This window comes from Setaria italica, chromosome IX (assembly GCF_000263155.2).
Source record: "Setaria italica strain Yugu1 chromosome IX, Setaria_italica_v2.0, whole genome shotgun sequence".
In the NCBI taxonomy this organism is placed as follows: Eukaryota; Viridiplantae; Streptophyta; class Magnoliopsida; order Poales; family Poaceae; genus Setaria; species Setaria italica.
In genome coordinates, this window is record NC_028458.1 from 56,867,407 (window position 1) to 56,882,318 (window position 14,912).

Genomic DNA, 14,912 nt, shown 5'->3' on the forward strand with positions numbered 1-14,912 from the left:
GCCGGCGCCACCATGTACCTTGGGTATGCCGGCACGGAACCGAACGAGAAGCTACCAGTCTGTTTGGTGTCAGGCTGCAGCAGAACGGACACACCCGGCACCCCGAGCACGGCGTGTCAGGCTCAGGCGGCGGGAGTCTCCTGCTCAGATATCCCCGCCACCACCAAACTGGTGATGGCACGAAAATCACCTCCGGCCGGCACCTCGGCGGCATGAGACGCACCGGGGAGCAGCTCCCGTATCCACGGGACGGGCACGGGACCATGGGCGCGCGGTGACCCCAAGTGAGCCGTGGCCCTTTCGCGCAACGTCTCCGGGCACCACACACGCCTGGAGCCCCGTCCAACCGACCCGCGGACGCCGCACCACCACGGGGGAGGTGAGGACACAGGACACCCCATCCGCATCCGCCAAAAGGCCTACTCGGTTGCCGTCGGAGAACAGGCCGCCCCTGGGGCTCCCCCACCGCACGTCCGCACGCCGCAAAATCCCCCGCGAAAAGCCGTCACCAAGCAGCAAAAGGCACAAGCCTCCAAAACCTCACCTCACGCCCTCACCGCCCCGAGCACGCATCCCCGGACGCCGTCCGTCACCGCCGCCGTCAGTGGAGGGGCCCGCCCGTCGTCTCGGCGATTTCGATTGCTCCCAGCCGCTCTTTTTCTCTACTCCCTCTGTTTGCGTGTGCGGCGCCTTTGCGCTCCCATCACTCCATCACCCGCCCGCCCGCCCGCCCGCCCGCAGCACGCGTGCGCACTCGGCTCGCCGCGTCGGGCCGCCGCCGGAGCGAAACCCTAGGATCAGGGGCGCCGTCGCTCGAGCCCATGACGTCCTGCGGGTGCCTGGTGCTCGAGAAGGTGGAGGACCACGGCGGCGGCGAGGCGGCGGCGCGCGGGAGGGTAGTGAAGGTGGCGCCTGGCGCCGGCTCCGGGTGCGGCGGATCGTGCGCGGGGGCGTGGAGGAGCCGGTCCGAGGCCATTTTCCCCATCTACGTCATGGGGAGCTCGCGGGCGAGCACCGTCGCGGCGGCGCGGGGCTTAGTCGACTCCCCCGGGGACCCCATATGGGAGGCCGTCAAGTCGGAGGCCAAGTCTGAGGTGAGTATGGTTAAGGAATCAGGACCTCGCAGCTCGATTGGAGCATTGGTTGGATTCGATCGCAGCAGCTTGTCTTCTCTTATGGCACCCAGACGATGAATTTACGGTTGCAGTGAGGAAAAGCTCTGTTTTCGTTCCTCGAAAAAAAGCTCTGTTTTCGTTTGTGTGGCTCTCAATTGTCATCAGCTTTCCTGGAATTTCGGCATGTTATTTTAGTGTCCGTTTACCTATATCCAGATTCCTGTGGCAAAATGCTACAACTTGGAGTATCTGTTCTCTCTCTGTAGTCAGCCTTTCCTAGTTCTTGGGTTTAATGGCACCGTTATTGTCTTTTGAGCGGGGTGGTCAAGTGCAGCATCTTTTTTTTTTTTTTACTTAGTCAAGGTAGCGGATTGGTCAGGATAATTTATTGGCTATTAGTTGATGTGACAAAAGGAGTTGCTTTTAAAAGATAACTGCTCCCTCCGTCCTTAACTGTCGTTTTCTTCCGAGAAACAACTTTCACTAAATATATATAAAAAATATTAATATTTATGATACAAAATTATTAGATAGATATTTGAATCTAGTTTTTTAATAAATTTATTTGAAGATACAAATGGTGCACGTATTTTCTACAAATCCAGTCAAACTTGCGGTACGGAAACCAAAAACGACAATTATTTAGGGACGGAGGGAGTAGTTCTCATGATTTCTTTTTAGTTTGCAATAAGTGTTGGTTCAGCTTAGCCAAGGAAATCAAGAGTCAAAAGTTGATTCATTTGCAAACTTTGTGAATTAGAAACCCCATGTCATTTGCGTTCAAATTTAATGATGCCGTAATCTATTTCTAGCAAAAAAATCGTTCAAAGAACTGAACATGCAGGATCAGGAATATCTTTTGCATTTATTATGTAGGGAAGCTAAGTTTTGCTCAAGTAACCTGAAGAAGCAACAATAAAATCCAGTTCCAACTTCCAAGCTATTAACATTAAGCATAACTACAGCCTACAGAAAAGCTTTATGTCTACTTAATTATGAAAAGACAACAAATCCTGTAAAAGAATGTTGCAAAAAAAAATGTCATGCTGATAGTTTTCACTCTTACTATTCTAATCTTATGTGCCTCCCTCTTTATGCATCGTTGTATTTGGCATGATTTTACTGGTATTATTGGTTACCTGATGGCTGACAGTGTGATGTTCACATTTCACAGTCTGAGAAGGAGCCTATTTTAAGTAGCTTCTTGTACGCCAGTGTGCTGTCTCATGATTGTCTGGAGCGAGCGTTGAGCTTCGTCCTTGCAAACAGGCTTGAAGATCCAACATTGCTTGCTACTCAGCTGATCGATATTTTTAATGATGTTATGATGAATAACAAAGATATATGTCGTTCCATTCGCCTTGATGCTCAGGTGAGTCACTATTATTCTACTAAGATATTTGTTTTGTGTTTACATATTCATTCTTCACATCATCTTGTTAATGATCTATTGGTAACTGTGGGAGCTGCTTTTCCAATTCAGGCCTTCAAAGACAGAGATCCAGCCTGTGCGCAATATAGTTGGGCATTGTTATACCTAAAGGTGTGTATTATGAAATCCATTCCAGGATGCTATCTGGGCAGGGTTTGACTGCTCATTTTACTGAATAGGATTAAATTGCCCGTGGCATCCTTCTCTACCATGTTATTTGTTTTCTTGACATTGGTATGCCAATTGATTCTCACAGACATTAAAGACCCTGATGTCTAGTGTCTTATCATGTTGCTTGTATGCTGTTTTCAGGGTTACCAGTCCTTGCAATCCTATAGGATAGCTAATGTATTATGGAACCAGGGACGTAAAGTTTTGGCTTTGGCACTGCAAAGCCGTATTAGTGAGGTGAACCCTGATTCTTAAGCAGCAGACAGATTGTTATAGTCGGCATAACTTCCTTTTTTGAGTAACTTTTGCTATTATATTGCTTGCAGGTCTTTGCTGTGGATATACATCCAGGTATCTCATCTATGAATTTAGAAGACTAAATTTTAGTTATATAATTTCAAATTTATACATGATTTTCAGTACGTCTGGGATTGTTGTTGCCTTAAAATACTGGAGAAGTTAGATACAGCCATGCCACAGAACACTAGAAATCACTAGAAGTAAATAAGGTGTCAAGATACAGTGAGCCATAACGTTTCAAAAAAAAAACAGTGAGCCATGATAGTCACAATTCTACTTAGCAGTAACTAAATTACTATCAGTTTATTTGTTGGACTACGCTGTTTGATCTCAATAAAGTACCAGGTCATCATACAGTTCTGTACTTAATGATTACGTAGTTATATCTATTGCCATCCTGTAAGTTCTTTGATGGTTTCATCAGGCTAGAAAATAAGTGGCAGGACCCTGCAAGGGTGCTTAGTTATGTTGTATGCTTTGATGCTTTAGTTTTTTCCCCTTACCGTTCTTATTTCTTACATTGCAGCTGCCAAAATTGGTGAGGGAATATTGTTGGATCATGGAACAGGCCTAGTCATTGGTGAAACTGCTGTAGTTGGAAATTGGGTTTCATTAATGCAGGTGACTGCAGAAATCAGCTCTCTTTTTTCCCTTAAAAAGTAGTCTGATGCTTTGCAATATAATCTTTTTTTCCACAATTTGGTGTGTTCCTTTCATGTTTGACAGAAATGTTTTGTTTTTTTTATTCCAGAATTTGCTGTGTTCCTTTCTTGTTTGAGAGGAATTGTTTAGTTCTTGAAGTCATTCTTAAATGCTGAAAATGGGTTTGTTGAAGTATGGTTGTTAGCTCTGCTCCAAGATTCCTTTCGTGTTACTTTCTTGTTGATTATAAAGAAATGGAAGATAAATTATTTTTAACAATAAATCAAAAATCATAATATTGACTTGTGTATGAAGCATGATAAGGATGCATATTTATCTTTGGTTGTTTTTTCTATGCAAGTCAAGCTGGTTTGCTTCAAAATGCTGTTACAGTAGCTGCATATTTCTATACCATCAACTCAGTGTTTGGTACTATATTTCTTGAAAAGGCAGTGTTGAATTATACCTGTTCACTAGAGCATTTGCAGTTATGCACTACATAAAGTTGATGGTGTTATGGCTGCAGTGTTAGCCATTGTCATAACGAGCCTGTTGCTATTTCAAGCGGTGGAAAAGACAAGCAGTTTAACAAACCACAACGCCTTTAGTCCCCAGGCAAAATCATGTATAAACAACGAAAATAATTTGATTACGCTCCATTCATTCCTTGTTCCTTTCAATATAGCAAGTTGTAACCTTCATGGCTAATCAGTTGTAGGAGTCAAGGTAGGCAGCAGGCTGTATCAAGGTGTCCAGGTTTTCATCAACTGAAACTGTGAATCTTCCTTTGATAATTATTTTGACAGTAGTTCCTTTCTAAAAGGCAAATTTAGCAAGGCAATGCAGTATTATTCTATGATGATAATATACAAAGAAGATATAAATGCCAAGTTAGTTATATATCAGTACTCGTAAATAAAATATGTATTATTCCATTTTTTTATTTTTGTCATTAATTCAATGGACATCTAATTCGGTTAGACTAATCTCTATGCACACCATTTGTATTTATTCGATGAATATTATCTTTTCTGTATTAAGTTCAGAAGATTTTGCATTTTAGTCTAGAGGCATGAGAAACCTTTTGATGTGTGCGCATACAAGTACAACAGAAGAAGAAAAAGGGAACATGTATATGCTAGCTTGCGAATTACTTTTTTACCTTCGGTTTTTGGGAATCTTAAATAAGTTTAGTCCTCACTTCGCATATGCATCCTATAAGCATTGGCTGATTGCCCTATTTCTTCTCTCTTTTTTCATTCTGGTTCCTTTTGTTCAAAGTTTAATTCTGTAAGATCTCTAACTGTTCTTTAGGGAAATCCGTAGCAAGAATGGAAGTTCACCAGCTTATGAGTCACACCTTTGATACAGGGTGTTACACTTGGGGGTACAGGCAAGGAACATGGAGACAGGCACCCCAAGATTGGTCAGGGAGCTCTCATTGGAGCTGGTGCTACTATCCTTGGCAACATAAATGTAGGTGAAGGTGCCATGATTGCTGCTGGATCCCTTGTTTTAAAGAATGTGCCTCCCCACAGGTTAGAAATTAGACTACTGTATTACAGTCTTACATAATATCACCACAGTGAAAATTTTAGCCAAGGGACAAATCTGAACTTGGGACCTCATAACGTCCCTGCAATGAATGTCCTTGTAAAGAAGGCAAATAACAACGAGAATTCATGATGAAATATCCAGTGTATATTATTGCATCTATATTCACTAATTGAGGTGCTAGAGGCTACACCTTTACACACCTTTTGCAATGTCTAAAGTTAAACTTTGCAATTTGCTGGTTTAATACTTAGAGCACAGTTTCAGTTAGTAACTTAAATAGCTAGTCCAGCAGTATGACATCTGTGTCATATGTCTAACGGCTGCAGATCGAATCTTACTAACTACAGATATGTGGTATATCCTGGATTTTCTGGGATTCAATCATGTAATCTCTTGTTAGCTGAGCCTTAAGAATGACTATAATAACCAATTGCAAATATAAGAGCACTTGATCTTTCAGCACTTCAATGTCCAACTGAATGAACTGCTATTCTCAGTAAATTGCACACCTAACTTTACTGACAATCAGTGAAGAATCTGTAGGAAATTTAAAATCCTGATGGGAATCAAGCTTGTAAGGGCGCATCTTTGACAGCCTATGGTTACGTGCATTTTTTTAGTGAAATACTTATTTTGTTAACATTTGGTCGTCATTTCTGCTATAACTGAATGGTTTTCACTGTGTTATAAGTTAACCATTGATTTTTACGCTGTTGTTTTCCTTTTATTTTCAAAGTATGGCTGTAGGTAATCCCGCAAAGGTGGTTGGTTACATGGAGAAAGAAGATCCTTCTTTAACTATGAAACATGGTAAGCATGCCCTGAGATTTTAACAAGCTAAATTTTCCAGTTTACATTATCTACATCGCTAAGTTGCTATGTTGCTGTTTTTTTTCTGATTGGATCCAGATGCAAGAAAAGATTATTTTGAGCATGTTGCCATCAGATACTCAGATGATTGATACAGCTAATGGTGACTCTTCTTTCTATTTATCAGTGGTGAGCTCTCCATTTTATTAATTTTTAACATGCTGTTTTACAAAGGTAGTACATGCTCTAGTACCAATGTTCCTTGGACAATCCATTATTAGGTAGTTGAGCCATCAATTTATAGATCTAACTTTTTTTTAAAATAAATTTATAGATCTAACTAAATGCCCTTATAAAATGCTTGATGCATGAATGTCGAAGGTTGCTTCTGCGCTGAGTGAGTCCATGTCTTATTTGCAGGAAGTCTTGTGGAGTGAAAAAAGTTTTGTTGTTTATTTGCAGGAATTGTTGTTGAGTGAAAAAAGGGATTTCGTCGTATTATTTGCATGGAGTTCTGAAGTAAAAAGTTTGTCGAAATGCGATGAAGCAACCAAATGCCATTTTGGACGTTTCGTCATTGGCACTAGGCTGGATAAGTTGATGAGCTTTTGAGTGCTCCTCTTTCTGCCCAGGCAACCAAATGAAGATTGAAACGGGTCACCCAGGGCTCCCAAATATGCCAGTTAATAGTTTTCTTGTACCCTTAATCTGCTGTAATAACGTGAAACGTTGTTGACAAACGTGGTAGGACTAGGAACGGTTTGTTTCTCAGAGTATGTAGAGATCTATAAGATCAAACATATACAGCAGTCTAGACCTGGAGTATGTTGGCTAGCTTTCATGAAGCTGAAGTTACATTCAGTGGTGTGGTAGAAACAGTAGGATTGTGTCTATGCAAGTGCATCCGAGAATCCTGCTTCAGTGCTCATCTTTTATATAGATAATCATAGAAGGCCCCATATCTTACAACACAAGGAGTTAGCACTGACCAAGTCTTTTTTTTATTATTATCTGACGGCCCAGTCAGTGTTAAGCTGGGAATTTCAGCTATCTTTGCAGAAACTGAACTGCCTTTAATGCGAAACATCTTTGATCCGAATAGCTGCTGAACCGCACTGTTGTCCAATGTGTCTCCCCTCAAATTCGCTTGTCATGACCAGCACCATGCATCATCCTGATTTTCCCATCATCTCAGTGCCCTCCAAACTGAACGCTAACTTCCGCCCAGGACTGCAAGTGCCTGAATCACAAAGCTGCTCTTGATTTCCTGAAGGGTTTGCCCTTGGACGCACCAATTTCAACACGTTTTCGATTTAGTTCGCATGAATTTCAGCTTATGCTACAATACAACGAAGCCGGTGTCAACAGCTGAACATGAGCTATGAAGTGAAGCAATCTACGTCAGTCCATCGCTATCCTCCCTATCTTGCGAATTCCCCAACTTATCATCTGACCGACGTGCGTGGTCTGCAGTCTGCACTCGCAGAGGCCCCGACCAACCAGACAGCCCCACGCAGAGAGCATCAACAAGGCATCAGCAGCAGGCAGTGGCGTGAGCCATGAGAGCCGCCGCGGCGGCCCTCGCGCTCCGTAGACTTCTTCACCAGCGCAGCAGCAGCGTGAGGTCGCAGCTGCAGAATCAGAATCGGTCCAGCTGCTACTTTAATCCCCACTTGGATTACCCTAATCCCCTCGCCCGAGCTCGCGCGCTACTAAATCCGTCGCCATGCCGCCCCCACGGGTCGCCTTCGCCCTCGCCCCCGGCCGTGGCGGCGTCCCTCCTATTCTCCACACTCTCGGGGACGGAGGAGGAGGCGGTGGTGCTGGACATGGAGGCCGGCACGGTGCGGTGCCCGGCCAACTACGCGCCGCTGTCGCCGATCAGCTTCATCGAGCGCGCCGCGGCGGTGTACGGGGCCCGCGCCGCCGTGGTGTACGGCGAGCGGCGGCACACGTGGGCGGAGGCGCGGGACCGCTGCGTCCGCGTGGCCGCTGCGCTCGCCACCCGATTCGGCGTCGCGCGCGGGGATGTGGTGAGTCCTGCGAACTGACGCTCACGTACGCTTTTGCTTTGCTTGCTAATCTCCTTTGCTTTGAGCGCGAGTACAGTCATGTTTAGTAGTGCCTGTGAGGTTGCGAACAAACACCGGTAGCATTTGAGAGCCTTTCACTCCATTGTCGTTAGTGTAGCTGTCTCCGCCTTATCATCGCTCAAGTCAAGGTACCGGGCAAATGTAGAAAAAGGTGTGGCAAAAGGTAGAAAAAGGTGTGTTCGTAGCTTCGGAAATGCCATTTCGATACTGGTTTCTCTGGATCCAAGCCCCAAGCCTCCCGGTCCTGGGCACAGAAGCTGGTGATGTAGCGGACGGAAGCAATCTGTTTCTGAAGCTCGATCGACCAAACGCCGTATGGGCGCAACATGCTGTTTGGCGAGGCTCTAGAAAAATGCCAATCGTGCCATCATTGACATCTCCCAATCACATGTGGATTTCTCGAGATCGAAATGGGGTAAGATTCAGCATTCCATGTGGCCTTTCGCGGTTTTTTAGAGGGAGATTGAGTTTGATACGCTAGACGACGGTCCACCATCGAATTTAATTCTATCTTGCCCTTGGACCACACCACAGCACGGCCTGTGGCATGTGGGCTCTAAAGCCCGTAACAGTGATGGGCCTAATTTATTGCTATATTGCGGAGAATTTTGTTTTAGCAAAAAATCGCGATCCATAAAGATCTTGATAAAAATCGCTAACACTGACAGCATCGGTCATATCTCTCAGGTGGCAGTCCTTAGCCCAAACGTGCCGGCGATGTACGAGCTGCACTTCGCCGTGCCCATGGCCGGCGCGGTCCTCTGCACGTTCAACACGCGGCACGACGCGGCCATGGTGTCCGTCCTGCTCAAGCACTCCGGCGCCAAGGTGTTCCTCGTCGAGTCAAACCTCCTCGACGTCGGGAGAGCCGCGCTGAAGCGCCTTGCCGACGCCGAGTCCAGCGCCGCCCTCCCGGTTCTCCTGACCATCTCAGACGACGCCGAGTCCGACGACTACGAGGACCTCGTCACGAACGCCCCCGCGCGGTTCGACATCCGGTGGCCGGCGAACGAGCTGGACCCGATCTCGCTCAACTACACCTCCGGCACGACGTCGCGGCCCAAAGGCGTGGTCTACAACCACCGCGGCGCGTACCTCAACACCATCGCCACGGTGCTCGCGTACGACATCACCGCCATGCCCACGTACCTGTGGACCGTGCCCATGTTCCACTGCAACGGCTGGAACCTCCCGTGGGGCGTCGCCATGCAGGGAGGCACCAACGTCTGCCTCCGCCACTTCACAGCGAAGGTCATCTTCGACAGCATCGCGCGGCACGGGGTGACGCACATGGGCGGCGCGCCGACGGTGCTCAACATGATCGCCAACTTGCCAGCCGCGGACCGCAAGCCGCTGCCGGGGCCCGTCCGCGTCATGACCGGCGGCGCGCCGCCGCCGCCGCGCGTCCTGTTCGCGGTGGAGGAGCTCGGCTTCGTGGTGTACCACATCTACGGCCTCACGGAGACGTACGGCCCGGCGACCGTGTGCACGTGGATGCCGGAGTGGGACGCGCTGCCGGCGGAGGAGCGGGCCCGGCTGAAGGCGCGGCAGGGATCCCACCACATCGCGATGCAGGACGTCGACGTCAAGAACCCGGACACGATGGAGAGCGTGCCGCACGACGGCCGGACGCTGGGCGAGGTGATGTTCCGAGGCAACACCGTGATGAGCGGGTACTACAAGGACCTCAAGGCCACGCAAGAATCGATGGCCGGCGGGTGGCTGCACTCCGGGGACCTCGCCGTGCGGCATCCGGACGGGTACATCCAGCTCAGGGACCGGGCCAAGGACATCATCATATCGGGCGGCGAGAACATCAGCTCCATCGAGGTGGAGTCGGTGATCTTCAGCCACCCGGCGGTGCTCGAGGCGGCGGTCGTGGCGAGGCCAGACGACCACTGGGGCGAGACGCCGTGCGCGTTTGTCAAGCTGAAGGACGGCGCCAGTGCCACGGAAGCCGAGATCATTAGCTTCTGCCGGGAGAGGCTGCCCCATTACATGGCGCCGAAGACGGTGGTGTTTGAGGATTTGCCCAAGACGTCGACGGGGAAAACTCAAAAATTTGTTCTCCGGGACAAGGCCCGGGCTATGGGCAGCCTGACAAAGGCTGCCAATAGCAAACTTTAAGACTATTTGGGTGATTAAGTGACACATTGTTCTCGTATGATTGTACCGTGCATTTCATTTGGAGACTGCAATGTCGCCCTCCTATATATCATGCTTGAAAAGGACTTTATTCTCATTCTTCTCCTCATACAAATCGACAGAGCTCCGGTGGCTAGCCCTGTGATAGGGACATGCAGGTGTTCTCGCAAGTAAGCCATCGCCAAGTAACAAAAGAGAGTGCCAGGCACAAGACGATGTGCAGTATTGCAGTGGCTGCTTCATCGTCGGTGCAATGTCCGAAGCAGCATCGGATCACATCACGCCTCCAGCAAACCCCAGTACCCCACAATTATTCTTTTATCGTTCACTCCACCACCACCACCACCTGTATACTATTCTAAAAGATCTCCGCGTACGCGATAGGCACCCGCCACCCACGCGGGTCGTCGTCCCCTTGTGCTCACACGCATCTTTTGGTATCCTCCGCTGCGCTCTGCAGGGAGGCCAGGAGGGGAGCCCCAGGTGTTCCAGGCGGGCAGCGGGCACGGTGCGGTGCGCGGCCAACTACACGCCGCTGTCGCCGATCAGCTTCATACTTCATAGCTCTGAAACAGTACAATGATGCTGTTTTTTTCTCGGAAAAAAGGCTCTTGTGCTTTTCTAAGACATTTCTAGGCAGATCCAACATCTTAGCTAGGCACCGCTTAGTGCGGGGGCAGCATGCGGATGAATTGTTGTACTGATTTCTTTTTCTTGTTAGATTTTAATCAATGGATTAACCCGTGCGTCTGTACGGCTAGTACTATTTTAGAAAATGCGTGAATGATTACAACGTTGTGAAATTAGTATGATCCAGTACTTTTTTGGGTTGACTGATATGATATGTGTGTATTAACCTATATCTCTCTGTTGAATCAGTCTTTCGAAAAGTTATCTTTCTGGTTTTCCTCATGTTCAGGATATTCGTTACATATTTGCAAATTGCAATAGTATGTACGGTATGATGTTTCCTTTCTTTTTTTGTTAGTTTGGTTTTCCAACTTCCACGATATAACCATATTGTTAATGTTTAGGTGAATAGTATGCAGATATAGAAGTATAGAACGATACAAGACAACGAAGCTAATTTTTCCTAATATAGAAGATTATGTTAATTTTGAAACGAATATTAAGAGTATTCTATGTTAATTTAGAAGTATGTACTGTGTTTGTGGGGTGGGAGGGTACTTTAGAATATTTTTCATAAGCAGAGTGTGTAGTTTGGAAGAGGATAAAAGGTATATTTTGGATCAATTTATTTGTTAGCGCCGTAGCGGTATTTTGGATTCTTTCCATAAGCAGAGTATGAATTTGGAAGCAAATAATAGGGCTATTTCAAATAATAATACGACTGTTTGTTAGCAATAATGATTACACTTCATCAAAACGATATTTGGATGTTTCGATTTGTGATAATTGATAATAGGATTTTTTTTTCTCTTTTTATAGCGCTTTATGATGTTAGCCTGGCAACCTCCTAGCATCAAATCCAGCCTGTTAGCTTACGCAAATGACGATTTTTCCCAGCAAAATTCACTAACCTCAAAATGTCAACCCAAATGTGCCAGCGATGTACGAGCTGCACTTCGCCGGGCCCATGGCCGGCGCGGTCCTCTGCACGCTAACACTCGGCATGACGCCTCCATGTTGTCCGTTCTGCTGAAGGACTCCAGCGTTAAGGTCTTGACACAAAATTTGGATCAAAAAGATTCTACGTTGAATAATACGGAGGACCTAGAAGATCTGCTTAACTCCATTTGCTTAACTCCATTGCAGGTTCCAAATCAGCTCGCGAGTGGTTCAAGACGTACCAATCATTAAATTCCTGAGCCAATCGGTAGCGAAACTTTTCAAACTCATGGGTAGGCGTTCTTGGAATAAACACCACGACAGATAGATATTTAATGCAAGCATGCAGTGTAAAAAAATAAAATATTAATGGAATGTGCCATCAGCTATATGAGCCGACGGACTAAGATAAAATATTGTAACACAACAGCCGTAGAAGGAGCCCTTGTTAACATGCGCGCATCAGATAGATTAACAGATCTAGTCAATGTCTTGATAAGTGTAATTGAACTTAGACAAGGTAACACGAATGAGAGGACATTGACATCAATCTATCAACTTAAAAGATTAAAACACAGCAAACAAGGACCTCTTGCCTACTGCTTACAAGCTAATTAAGTTAATAAAACCTAATCAATGTTATGACCGTGTAATTGAACTTAGACAAGGTAACACGGTGAGAAAACATTAACTTCAGCCCATTAAATCAACAAGACAAGCTCGCAGCAGTAAGACCTTGTACGCGTCCCTATCGGCTCAATGACGTTACCATGCTTCCGTGAGATACGGATAAGACCCGATCGAAGCATCGGCTATTAACAGTAGTGTGCTGACGTCAAGAGCCTGACGGTTAGCAATATGAGGGGCAGAGGTAAAGATCTATCGGACCTAGCATATATAAAGCAATAAAAAGCGTGCAAAGTCTATCCGCTGATACGATCTGATAACTGTGAAGGGCAAGGGAGCCGATGAGGACTACCTAACTAGATCTAAGCCGTTCGATAACTATGAGCGCTTGATTAAATAAGAGATCGATACAATGCAACTTAATAAAACCAAACAACTCGATACCTGTGAGCAACTGTCGAAGACAAGCAGAATATTGGACAAAGCCTAGAAAGTTTTACTTGCAATCTAACATAACTCGATAACTGGCCACACAACAATATCAGAATATGAGACTTAGAAAGTTGTAATAGAGATCGTAATGACCGGATGACGGTACTTACAAGCTCGTCTGAAATCGAAGCCGATGCAGCCTTGCGCGCTAGAAGGAATTCGTGGAATCTACTCTACTCCTACTCCTAGGGTTTTGACGGCGTGACGCCGAAATGTTGTATTGATTGATTGATGATTATTCATTATAAGGCTTATAGGCTTATACGACATGAACTATTACAGCTATTTCTAAAAACTATTAAAGATGAATCTCCATGCTTTCCCTTATTTGGTAGAGTCAATTTTGCTTCGAACTATGCCCGCCTGGTCTTTCATCGGCTTCTAGAATCATAGTCAACAACGGCTAATATTAGTCAACGCGATTTCATCAACGGACTCTTTTTCTCCTTCATCGGCTACGAGAACCTTATCCACGTCGGTTGAATTTGATCGAAAACCGGCGTCAACTCAAGGTATTCTTCGTCGACTCGCACCTCCTTGACGTCGGGAGAGCCGCTCTGAAGCGCCTCGCCGAATCAGGCGTCAACGCCCTTCCGGTCGTTCTAATAATTTCAGACGATGAAGGTGATCCCAGCAGCGGCGACTCCGACGGCATGGACTACGAGGATCTCATCAAGAACGCCACATCACAGTTCGACATCCGGTGGCCGGTGAGCGAGCTGGATCCGATCGCGCTGAACTACACGTCCATCGCCACGGTCCTCTCGTACGACATCACCGCCATGGCGACGTACCTATGGACCGTGCCCATGTTCCACGGCAACGGCTGGAACCTGACGTGGGGGATCGCCATGCAGGGCGGCACCAACCAACGTGTGCCTCCGCCACTTCACGGCGAAGGCCATCTTCGACAGCATCGCGCGGCACCGGGTGACGCACATGGGCGGCGCGCCCACGGTGCTCAACATGATCGTCACCGCGCCGGCCGCGGACCGGAAGCCGCTGCCGGCGACGGTGCGCGTCGTGACGGGCGGCGCGCCGCCGGTGCCACAAGTCTTGTTAGAGATGGAGGCGCTCGGCTTCGTCATGTACCACGTGTACGGCCTCACGGAAGACGTGCGGGGCGGCGACCGTGTGCACGTGGATGCCGTAGTGGGACGCGTTGCCGGCGGAGGAGCGCGCGCGGCGGAAGGCGCGGCAGGGGTTCCATCACGTCGCGGTGCAGGACGTCGAAGTCAAGAACCCGGTCACGACGGAGAGCGTGCCGCACGACGGCCGGACGCTGGGCGAGGTGATGTTCCGAGGCAACACCGTGTGAGCGGGTACTACAAGGACCTCGACGCGACGAAAGAATCGATGGCCGGCGGTTGGCTGCGCAGCGGGGACCTCGCCGTGCGGCATCCGTATGGGTACATCCAGGTCAAGGACCGGGCCAAGGACATCATCATATCGGGCGGCGAGAACATCAGCTCGATCGAGGTCCGCGGCGGTGGCGAGGCCAGACGACCACTGGGGCGAGACGCCGTGCGCGTCTGTGAAGCTGAAGGAGGAAGGGAGTGCGACGGAGGCCGAGATCGTGAGCTTCTGCCGGAAGAGGCTGCCGCATTACATGGCGCCGAAGACGGTGGTGTTTGAGGATCTGCCCAAGACTTCGACAGGGAAGACGCAGAAGTTCGTCCTCCGGGAGAAGGCCCGGGCTATGGGCAGCCTGACAAAGACTGCCAATAGCAAATTGTGAGGCTATTATTTGCCTGATTCAAAAATGTTTTTTCTAGTGTATGATTGTACCATATTTTATCCGGAGATCGCGACATTGTTGTACTTGCATGATGTTTAGCTGATGGCTTATCACTTGCTCCTCCTTGGACTGGAACTAGAAGCATATTCTGAATTTCTTGGACAGTAGCTGAACAGTCGACGAATTTTACTTCCAGGCTGCACATGCACACACCAACAGGC

At 47.5% G+C, this 14,912-nt stretch overlaps 2 protein-coding genes and 1 pseudogene across 3 annotated transcripts; all 3 read left to right on the plus strand.

Moving 5' to 3' along the window:
* The first annotated feature begins 518 nt into the window (after window positions 1-518).
* Window positions 519-7,123, plus strand: LOC101768268 (probable serine acetyltransferase 2). 2 transcript variants are annotated; one of them, XM_004985755.3, is made up of 10 exons: window positions 519-1,094; window positions 2,290-2,487; window positions 2,599-2,658; window positions 2,860-2,955; window positions 3,045-3,069; window positions 3,545-3,639; window positions 5,032-5,198; window positions 5,954-6,027; window positions 6,127-6,216; window positions 6,490-7,123. In XM_004985755.3, the coding sequence occupies exons 1-9, from the start codon at window positions 822-824 to the stop codon at window positions 6,177-6,179; spliced, it is 1,041 nt and encodes a 346-aa protein (XP_004985812.1). In that variant the 5' UTR covers window positions 519-821; the 3' UTR covers window positions 6,180-6,216; window positions 6,490-7,123. The 2 variants fall into 2 exon arrangements, with proteins under 2 accessions (XP_004985812.1, XP_004985813.1); XM_004985756.3 differs by having other exon boundaries at window positions 822-1,094; window positions 6,448-7,123.
* Window positions 7,124-7,290: 167 nt separating this feature from the next.
* On the plus strand, window positions 7,291-10,362 carry LOC101769350 (probable acyl-activating enzyme 1, peroxisomal). Its single transcript, XM_004985758.4, has 2 exons — window positions 7,291-8,060; window positions 8,808-10,362. Exons 1-2 carry the CDS (start codon window positions 7,587-7,589, stop codon window positions 10,245-10,247), a joined length of 1,914 nt encoding a protein of 637 aa, XP_004985815.1. The 5' UTR covers window positions 7,291-7,586; the 3' UTR covers window positions 10,248-10,362.
* Window positions 10,363-11,823: 1,461 nt separating this feature from the next.
* Window positions 11,824-14,837, plus strand: LOC101769750 (annotated as a pseudogene).
* The last annotated feature ends 75 nt before the right edge of the window (window positions 14,838-14,912 follow it).

Excerpts from the sequence above, each read along its gene's own strand:
- LOC101768268 (XM_004985755.3), top strand. The coding sequence starts at position 822 with ATGACGTCCTGCGGGTGCCTGGTGCTCGAGAAGGTGGAGGACCACGGC. Across the intron at positions 1,095-2,289 it reads AGTCGGAGGCCAAGTCTGAG|TCTGAGAAGGAGCCTATTTT; the intron begins GTGAGTATGGTT and ends CACATTTCACAG. Across the intron at positions 3,640-5,031 it reads ATTGGGTTTCATTAATGCAG|GGTGTTACACTTGGGGGTAC; the intron begins GTGACTGCAGAA and ends CCTTTGATACAG.
- LOC101769350 (XM_004985758.4), top strand. The coding sequence starts at position 7,587 with ATGAGAGCCGCCGCGGCGGCCCTCGCGCTCCGTAGACTTCTTCACCAG. Across the intron at positions 8,061-8,807 it reads GCGTCGCGCGCGGGGATGTG|GTGGCAGTCCTTAGCCCAAA; the intron begins GTGAGTCCTGCG and ends CATATCTCTCAG.